The sequence below is a fragment of the Harmonia axyridis genome, chromosome 4 (genome assembly GCF_914767665.1).
Source record: "Harmonia axyridis chromosome 4, icHarAxyr1.1, whole genome shotgun sequence".
Taxonomy (NCBI): domain Eukaryota; kingdom Metazoa; phylum Arthropoda; class Insecta; order Coleoptera; family Coccinellidae; genus Harmonia; species Harmonia axyridis.
In genome coordinates, this window is record NC_059504.1 from 23,355,544 (window position 1) to 23,365,918 (window position 10,375).

Consider the following 10,375-nt stretch of genomic DNA (forward strand, 5'->3'; position numbering starts at 1 on the left):
TTAATATTAAAATTTATTAATATAACTCTTGGACTATAGAGAATATCAGAACTAATATAAGAACTATTATATAGCAAGTTTAACAAAAAAATAAATTTTGAACAGGTTCTTAAATAAAAATATAAGAATTAACTGTGTTTTCAAATTTATCTCATCATTTCCTTGTAATCAAGCGAGCATTATTATTTACATTGTATCATCATCAACTTATATTCATAATGGAACCTGTTCATTTCATATGCAATTCACATTAAAACTCACAGCACTTCTAAAACATTCTGAAAAAATATGCGCTTATTTTAAACTTTTTACAAAAAAATATTTTGAAAAAGATATCAGATATTATTATATCAAGAATGAATTTTGGAAGAAGATATATTCTCACTTTTTTCCATAATATTAGGAAATCATTCTGTCAGTTGAATACTATACTATGTAAAATTGGTCTTTCACATTTTTCCTCAAAATTTTGTAAAACTTCTTCTATATCATTGTCAAGGTCATCTGCTTTGGCCAGCTAAAACAACATAATTTCAAGTGTGATATGTATTCATACGAAATCAAAATAAGTCACTCACCATCATACACATATCACTTATTAAAAATGCTCCAATTGTAGCTTCTTCCAAATTATCTTGTATATCAATATTTATTACATGAACTATCGAATTATCAGTTGGTGTCTGACTCTCCATATATTCTAATACTTGATCATACACTCTTTCTTCACAAGTTATTAAAATATCAAATTTTTCTTTGGTTTCTTGAAACTTCTCAGGATGTGATTTTATTCTTCTATTTCTGTCTAATGTATGTAAGAGACCATTTTGAGTATATCTAACAGAAAATTCAGGAAAATTTTTTAATAATAACAAAAAAATGATGGTTTAGGAAATAGACTTGATAACATTAGTAGGAATGTTAATTAATTTATTCATGATTTTAAAAAGAAAGATACCAATTGGCTACACATATAATGTGAACTAATATAAAAATGAAACAATCATCTTAAAATATAATAAAGTAGAAGAAACCAATATGTCTGTACTCTAATGATACATGAACAATTAGCCTGGCCAATAAGAGAAACAAATATTTTTTTATGTCTCTTTACATGCTAATATCCAAATCTACAGTTCAAATTTCATTATAGTTTTCACAGTATGATTGAAATAAGCTTGAAGTACCATTTAGACTTTGTTTCATTCAAATTGAATGTAAATCAAAAAAGATATCCCCATTTAAAGATTTCACGTGGCTGAATTCACATTGCTCAAACTAGTCCAGAATAATATAATAACCAATGTCAAATATCATATTCTTCTAGTTGAAACTTTTGAACTGAAACAGAAAAAAATATGCAAATAGGTACTATAAATTTCTATTTCACATTAGAAATCCTGGATCTTCAAACTATTCAGAGAAATTTATGAAGTATTAAAGAAGGTTCTAAGTTCTTACCACGAGTCGAAATATTAAATAAATGTTAGTAGATCAAAGGATACAAAGATTTATCTTTGAGTAATAAGTCTTGATAAATTTCTTCATATGATATTCCAAATTCGTAAACATTAGGCCTATCAGCTGCGGATCCTGGTATTTTCACCTTGTCTCCTGTTCCATAAGATTTAATGTCAAATCCTTTTTTGGCTAAAAAAGCATGGGCTTCCATACTACGATTCATGTTACTGGAACATATTACCGCTATTCTCAAGTCACTTATAGGGGCCATTGAGGTAATTTATTATAAAAAAATAGTAAACAAGAAAAATTAATGAGAAAATAAACAACCGAAAATAAGAGTTGAAAATTATTCCAATATTGTTCACAAGAAAGCCATAAAAAATCTATTGAAATAAATAAAACGGAAAGTAATTTCAAACGCTAGAAATTTTGGTAATAATTTCTATAATGTTGATAGATAATTAAAGAAAAGTGTAAACATGGATGTGTCATAAGTTATAATCACAGAACGTTATAAACAACACAACCAAACCACAAAATGGATTAACATCTTATTCTTCGGAAAATATAAAAAATATAAGATTGATGGAGATGGAGAAATTTTCATTTATTGTATATTTTTAAAGGCGTAGGAATTTTTATAATTCTGAGATAAAAGTCTAATCAGTAGGCATCTATGGTATCTAGCCATCTGCGCTTATAGGCGAATCAACATAAGCGCTACGCCACTTGGTGACAATCAGAGTAACTAGAAAGGTTGACATGGTTCTTGCCTCAGTCCTTTTCATCCCTCTGAGGTTCTTGCATTTTGCTTTGTTTTTGTGTGATATTCTACAAATATTCATATATTTTTTTAATCATTTCAATAATTATTAGTCGTTCGAATCGCTATTGTTCAGTTCCTCAGTGTTCTTCCTGGGAACAAAAAAGTTCAAATATCAAGTTCCATGCTTTCCCTCAAACTGGTAATAAATATCCTGTTTGGGTGGAAGGGAAATTGGGGAGTAAAGTACTGATGGATCGACAAAAAGCTTGGCAACTGAAATTCAAAATCGATAAACCAGTGACAAGAAATATGAAAGTATGTTCCCTGCATTTTATCGATGATGATTATTTTTATCGAGGTAAGCACTGATAGCACATGAAATTTCAGATTATAATTATGGGGATAATAATATTAATAATAATCGTTTACAGATTCCAGTTCTACACAGAAAAAAATTTTGAAAAGGACTGCTGTTCCTTCCAGAAATCTTCCTGTTGGATCTACTACCACAAAGGAAGAACCTGAATGTTCTAGTAGTAGATCTGAAAGATTGAAACAATGAAAAACTTGTTGCTGAAGAATGATCTTGTAAAGAAATCGAACCTGCTCTACAATCTTCCCAAGATGAAATCGAAGCTGCACAAGGTCTATTACAGCTTCTTCAGGGTCAGCCTGATTATAATGGGCCTGAAACTTTTAAGGATTTCGAAGTGCAAGTGAATACTCTTAAAGTATCTTTGTGTGATCTGATAACAACAGATAGTGCTCTAAACAGTTTTACGGGTCTCAATAATAGGAAACTATGAGATACAATAGTAGAAGCAGTACAATCTATTTACAGTGATCAAATATCACATCGTTTAACAATCAAGCAGCATATTGTTTTAGTTTTAACAAAATTGAAATGTGATCTTTCATATGTGACATTATCTGTTTTATTTGGCATTTCACAAGAATTGTGCCAAAGATACATTGTCTTCAAATCTAAGGTACCTTTACACAATATTGGAAAAATTCCTCAGAAATATTTGGACATGTACTCTGAAATTCTATATATTTTTTTCAGGGCACTCTTATGATACTTCTCTATAACATCTTAATTATTTTAGAATAGTCGTATAATATGCCGAATATATTTTCAAAATAAATACATTTCATAAGTGAAATATTTTCAATTGAATTCTCATTATTTTTGATGATTCATTAGTCAAGCAATGATATAATTCGATAAATAGGTATCAATATGAGTAGTTTTAAGTATCCTAGTTATATAAATTTATTTTTAGAAACATTTTATGTAAATTCAGTTATCTCTTAATAATAATAAAAATGCATATGCGACTTTCTGTAGTATTCTTAAAAATATTCAATACATTAGCATTTGTAATATTTTGTTGGGACTGTATAATTGAAGGGTTATGTGAAATGATCAATTCGGATAAGTAAAAAAACCTTTCAACTAAAGTTTATTAGTCATGCAAATAACATGCAACATTTTTATTATGTGACCAGCGTTTAAAACTTCTTCACCTTCATAAACACTTCTAGAAGTGTTTGTGCCTTTAAGATACCCCAAGTATTCTACTAAACTCAGTTTTGCCATTTGAACCTAAAAAAGGTACTATTAGAATCCTGTAGTATAATAATGTTGAATGAACCGTTCACATATTATATGCACACGATTGTTATTCGTCATTTTTCGAAGTCTTCGATCCTTGCATAACTTTCAATATCACTAGACTGAACTGAAACAAATGATGATATCTACCGCCTTTACCTAAAATGAAAATATTATATACACAGTAACACACTTGTTCACTATAGAAGACTGAAAAGTTTTTATATTTATTGTAAAATCAAATTTTAATAACGCAAATACACACATAACTAATACAACAAAACACACCAATGTCAACATTTATAGTTCTACGTCTGCTCACCTTGGCGCTGCATTCTTATTTTCAGATGCCTATTGTGCTATTTGTAAAAAAACTTAAAAAAAACTCCTAAATGGATAAGATCTCCTTGTAAATATAGAGTAATTTGCCGTTTGAAAAAGAGATTTTCGTTGTACTATCATAAATCATAGACTAACTAATCTAATGATTAGTTTATCTATGCTACTCATATTGACAATTAAATTCCCGCCAATGTAAGGCGATGGAAATACAGAATACAAAATATATCTTTTGAACTTTTGAAGTCAACGGTTAAATCTAACAATTCTATTTTATACAATTATCAATTAATATTCCGCAATAGATAAAAATGGATGTACAAACACTAGATCAAAATTTGCAAGAGGCTCTGCGAGAATATCTAGATTTTTTAGATGATGAGGAAGATCAGGGAAAATATTCTCAACTAGTGAATGATATGGTGGCTGAAAAAAATACAAGACTTTTGGTTAACATCAATGATTTACGTTCCAAAAACCCTACAAGGGCCCGAAATTTACTCATCAATGCATTTGAAGAATTGCTAGCTTTTCAAAAAGCACTGAAGGAGTATGTATCTAGAACAGATAGTGAATTTACAAAAAACCAAGAGTTTTTCGTTGCATTTGAAGGAAGCTTTGGATGTAATCATGTAACTCCACGTACATTAACATCAAGATATCTTGGAAATTTAGTTTGTTGTGAAGGAATAGTTACAAGATGTTCTTTGATTAATCCCAAAATTGTGAAAAGTGTACATTATTGTCCAGCTACAAAAAAAGTTATGGAACGGAAATATGCAGATTTAACTTCATTAGAAGCTTTTCCATCTTCAGTGGTATATCCAACTGTAGATGAAGATGGTAATTTGCTAGAAACTGAGTATGGACTTTCGCAATTTAAAGACCATCAAACATTATCCATTCAAGAAATGCCAGAAAAAGCACCTGCTGGTCAATTACCAAGATCTATAGATATAATTTGTGATAATGATTTAGTAGATAAATGTAAACCTGGAGATAGAATTCAAGTAGTTGGAAATTTTAGGTGTATGCCTAGTAAACAAGGAAGCTACACAAGTGGTACATTTCGAGCTGTAATTATAGCTAATAATATTACCCAGATCAGTAAAGAAGCAACTTTGTCTATATCAAGAGATGATATTCAGAAGTGTAAGAAGTTAGCACAATCATCTAAAGACATTTGTGGTTTATTAGCTAAGTCATTAGCTCCTTCTATTCATGGACATGAATATATAAAGAGAGCTATTCTATGTCTTCTCTTAGGAGGTGTAGAAAAAAATTTACCAAATGGAACAAGGTATATCACTGACTATTAAGTAGGGATTCGCTTATTATTTTCTTTCAAATTTATGTCACTATCCAATTTAATATTTTATCTTAACTTCAACTTTGTTCTTCCCTCAGTATTCATTATACATTTTTTACTATAATAATAATAATATAATGTTTATTTACTATAAACATAAAAAATTTACAGAGGTATTTATTTCACGAAATATTTACCTGTGCATAATTTTTTACTGAACTAATTGATACTGAATTTTTTTAGATTGAGAGGAGACATCAACGTTCTACTCATAGGAGATCCCTCAGTAGCTAAATCACAACTTTTAAGATATGTTTTATGTACAGCTCCAAGAGCAATTCCTACCACTGGAAGAGGTTCATCTGGTGTAGGTTTAACAGCTGCTGTAACTGTAGATCAAGAAACAGGCGAGAGAAGATTAGAAGCAGGTGCTATGGTCTTAGCAGATCGTGGTGTAGTATGTATAGATGAATTCGATAAAATGTCAGACATTGATAGAACAGCAATACATGAAGTTATGGAACAAGGAAGAGTAACCATCGCAAAAGCCGGTATTCATGCCAGCTTGAATGCTAGATGCTCTGTTCTAGCAGCTGCAAATCCTGTTTATGGAAAATATGATCAGTATAAAACACCTATGGAAAATATTGGTCTTCAAGATTCCCTATTATCCCGTTTTGATTTGTTGTTTGTCATGTTAGATTCTGTAAATGAAGACAGGGATTTGGTAATTGCTGATCATGTAGTTAGAATGCATCAATACAGGAGTCCTCTTGAACAGGATGGCGAAGTGTTGCCAATGAATGCCAACGCAGATATGCTGAGTACAAATAATCCTGATGAAACAGAATTAGACAAAGAATCACCTATGTATGAGCCATATGATGCTTTATTGCATGGGGGTTCTCGAAAGAAGTCTGACAAAATTTTGAGTGTTGAGTTTATGAGAAAATACATACATTTTGTTAAAATTTTGAAGCCAACGTTGACTGAAGAAGCATCAAAAATAATTGCCAGTCACTATGCTTCCCTTAGATGTGAAGAGTTAATGGAAAATGATGTAGCAAGAACTCAACCTGTTACTCCTCGTACATTAGAAACAATGATTCGTTTATCAACTGCACATGCTAAAGCTAGAATGTCTAGAGAAGTCACAGCTCATGATGCAGAAGCTGCCATCGAGTTGATTCAGTATGCATATTTCAAGAAAATATTGGAAAAAGAAAAGAAGAAGAGAAGGAGACATTCTCAAAGTTCAGATGAAGAGGAAGACAAAGAAAGGCGTGTTAAAAGATCTAGAATCCCTGTGGATTCAGATCGAGTTGAAGAAATTCTTTCACAGCCATCATTGCAGAGTCAAAATGATGTGGAAATTTCTTCCAGTAATGCAGGTACTGAACCACAAGTATCTTCTATGGAAGTAGACACTCCAAGTACCATTAGCGAAGATCGTTTTACAATATTCAAGACTATGTTGAATAACATATTCAAAGAAGAAAGAACCCCATCCTTAACTTTATCAAGAATCAAAGAAAGCTTATCTTCTCAATCTGCAACTTCATTCTCAGAAACTGAAATAGATGCTGCTATTGAACGTATGACTGATGATAATCAGATTATGATGTCAGATGGAATTGTCTTTCGAATATAATGCGGATGAAATTATATCTTTAATAAATCCTAGTTTCTTTAGGATATATACTATTTTAAAGTATCTTAAGCCCAAGAACTGTAGTAATAAATGATTTGAATATATGTTATATATATTATTACATACAACCTTTGTTTTGTCTAGTTTTTTAGGATATACACTATTTTAAATTATCTTAAGCCCAAAAACTGTAGTAATAAATGATTTGAATATATATATTATGTATATTTACATACAACCTTTTTTTAGCCTAGAGTGATTTTTTTTTCTATACAATTTCAATTATTTTTCAACAAAAATTTAAATTTTTGTTGATCTGAAAATTTTGTCTGAATCCTTCTAGTATAAAAATTAAATCCATAAACTTCAAGACTAGTTTTAGTAAAGAAAAAGTCAAATTAAAGTATAAAATTTAAAATTACAATTGTTTGACTTGCTTTTTGATTCAGAATATGTTCCACTATATTTGAAGGAGAAAAATCGATGACTGATGAATTGTTTTTCTCAAAGGTTTTGTCGCATGTATTGAGGTCATAGGTACTTAATAATTATATTAATTGCCTTTCTTTATCTCTTTTATTCAAATAAAATGATATTTTTCACAATTGATTATTAAAGTATTAACAAGTCTGGTTTTGTTTGCAACATTATTTTAAATATAATGAATGATTAAGAATTCAATTTGAAAAAGTATATTGATAGGACTTTAATCCAATAAACAATGGATTTTCACAAAATAAAGTTATCAATACTTCTTTCTGTTTTCTTTAAGACTCTAGGTACATTATCAAAATGGTTACACAATGTTTCATGTAAGTAGGTACCTACCTATTTGAAACATTTTACATACCGATTTAGTAAATTTATAAACTATATTGCCCAATTTCAGAACTTTTTTGTATTATAAGTATAATTCAGAGCTATAACAATTTTTTTAAGATTATTTGGTTGAGGAAAACATCAATAAAAGCTTCTAATAAGCAAAATTAATTGGGAATTTCATTCATACAATAATTTATTTAAATTATGTGGATTAGTTTTTATTACTACCTCAGTTGAATATTATGTATTGAATATGTCCATTGTGAACTTGTTTACAATCAATGACAACCGTATCTTATAATTGCCATGTGTCTTAAAAAAGTTGAAAAGCATTTCTTACCATTTTTATACACTTTTTTTCAGAAGAAACTAGATAAGTAAGATCTAATTGATGAAAATATTATTTTTTCAAGTTCTCTAGTCAAAGATTAAATTTTATTGGGAAATTGAGAGGAATACTAGATATCTTCTGCATGAATCAATTCATTTATTCATATTACACAATTTTAATTTAACAGACAATTTCTTTGGAAATGTATATTATATATGTAATTTCAATAAATTCAAAAAATATAGTATTTTTTAGATTACCTACAATTTGTTTTTTACAACAGTACAAATATTATTAAATAACAATAAAGACAGCAGGTATAGCTCAATATTTTACAATTTTTTTAGTACTTCACCTACAATCTAGAATAATAAGACAGACAAAAAATCTATTTTAACCGATTCAAAACATAATCGGCTGTGACAATTAATCCTTTTTGATAAGGACTCTCCATTAAAGATTCTGCTAACCTGGCAGCCTCTTGACAGTTTTTCTCAGCGAGGTATTTTGTTTGTTCTAATCCATCTGATTTATGAACCAACTCAAAAGCTTTCTCTACATCACCTGGTTCTTGGAAACGTCTCATTATCATAACATTCAACTCGGGATATTTTTCACAGGCAAATAATACTGGTGCTGTTGCCAATCCTAGTTTCAAATCGGCTGCAGTTGGTTTTCCCATTGCAGCAGAGGATGCAACAAAATCTAGTAAATCATCAACAAGTTGAAATCCTAAACCTAAATTTTTTCCATAAGAGAATGATAAATTGCAAAGTTCTTCATTAGCTCCAGATAATATGGTAACAGCTTTTATAGAATTAGCTATGAGGGATGCTGTTTTCTTATATGTTTTAGTTAGGTAGTGGTCGAATCTCTCATTTTCCGTTTCCTTCGATCCAAGTTGCATGAATTCACCCTGGACTAGATCATTAACTACTTGACTTAGCACTAAAGTAACATCATTGTTTCTCAATCGTGCTATTAACATAGAAGCTACTGCTAATATATAATCCCCGGCCATTGTAACTTTCTTCTGATTCCACATGACGTTTACACTAGGTTTTCCTCTTCGAGAATCTGACTGATCAATTACATCATCATGTATCAAAGATGCTGTATGGATCATCTCTGTTATCATACCAACCTCTGTTTGGGATGTAAGAAGGGGTACATCTTCTTTGTGGATGTGATAATTCATAGCTTTAGCCATCAACAAGGCAACCATAGGTCTAATTGCTTTACCTTTTCCATCAAAATAATAAGTTGAAATTTCATAGAGATCATCTATGTGAGTATTCTGTTGTAGAGACTTCCTTATGTAAGTATATACATCTTTCAAATCATTTTCTAACAAGGTATAAGGCTGTACTTCGTATTTTGACATGGGACCAGTTTGATATATTTTACTTGTACTGCAGTTCTTTGAAAAAGTGCACATTGCTGGTATGCTTGATGAGGGACAACATTTTTCGTAGTTTCTTGAAAATATAGATGGTATAACTGGAATTTCAGAGTAAATGGAATACTTTCTTTTTCCAACAGGGCATTTTCGGAACTGACACGCACGGAAGCATAGCCTACTTGTACCTGCGGATGCCATAGTTGAGACTAAACTATTCTCACTTCAAGTAAAAATAACAAGTTTCGATTGCATTTGAGGTCACTCAAATAAGAAAGTCTGCTTTCAGACTTTCACTTTCATACACCGAGCATACCAATGAACGTATGGAGGAAAAGAGAAATTATATCAGGTAGTAGTGCTGTTTCTATTTAATTAATCCAAGGTTGCGTTAGGAATCAACGTCGGACGTTACCCGGAGACCGGAGTGCGTCCGACAGAGATAACAAAACAATTATTGTCTGGCTTCCGATATCAATAAATATGGTTTTTCGGAAATCGGAATCAACGAACGAACTTTCAAATCGGAAACAGAGGGTTAAATTTTAAAAAACCGAGGATGCTACCTATCTGCCTTTGGAAGATATTAGGAGTGCCCCAAGGAAGTATGTTGGGCAAGGGCGTAGGAATGGGGGATACTGGGGATAATTTTACCCATACCAAGATTTCAATAACT

At 30.6% G+C, this 10,375-nt stretch overlaps 3 protein-coding genes across 3 annotated transcripts; 1 reads left to right on the top strand and 2 right to left on the bottom strand.

Annotated features, from left to right (window-relative positions):
* LOC123678233 (RNA polymerase II subunit A C-terminal domain phosphatase SSU72) lies at nt 1-1,961 on the bottom strand. Its single transcript, XM_045615136.1, has 3 exons — nt 1,506-1,961; nt 579-837; nt 1-517 (listed from the first exon to the last, which is right to left on the bottom strand). The coding sequence occupies exons 1-3, from the start codon at nt 1,730-1,732 to the stop codon at nt 416-418; spliced, it is 588 nt and encodes a 195-aa protein (XP_045471092.1). The 5' UTR covers nt 1,733-1,961; the 3' UTR covers nt 1-415.
* A 2,391-nt stretch (nt 1,962-4,352) lies between these two features.
* Nucleotides 4,353-7,360, top strand: LOC123677532 (DNA replication licensing factor Mcm3). Its single transcript, XM_045614102.1, has 2 exons — nt 4,353-5,487; nt 5,740-7,360. The coding sequence occupies exons 1-2, from the start codon at nt 4,499-4,501 to the stop codon at nt 7,145-7,147; spliced, it is 2,397 nt and encodes a 798-aa protein (XP_045470058.1). The 5' UTR covers nt 4,353-4,498; the 3' UTR covers nt 7,148-7,360.
* A 1,079-nt stretch (nt 7,361-8,439) lies between these two features.
* Nucleotides 8,440-10,043, bottom strand: LOC123677533 (all trans-polyprenyl-diphosphate synthase PDSS1). Its single transcript, XM_045614103.1, has one exon. It carries the CDS (start codon nt 9,898-9,900, stop codon nt 8,689-8,691), a length of 1,212 nt encoding a protein of 403 aa, XP_045470059.1. The 5' UTR covers nt 9,901-10,043; the 3' UTR covers nt 8,440-8,688.
* Nucleotides 10,044-10,375: the final 332 nt, after the last annotated feature.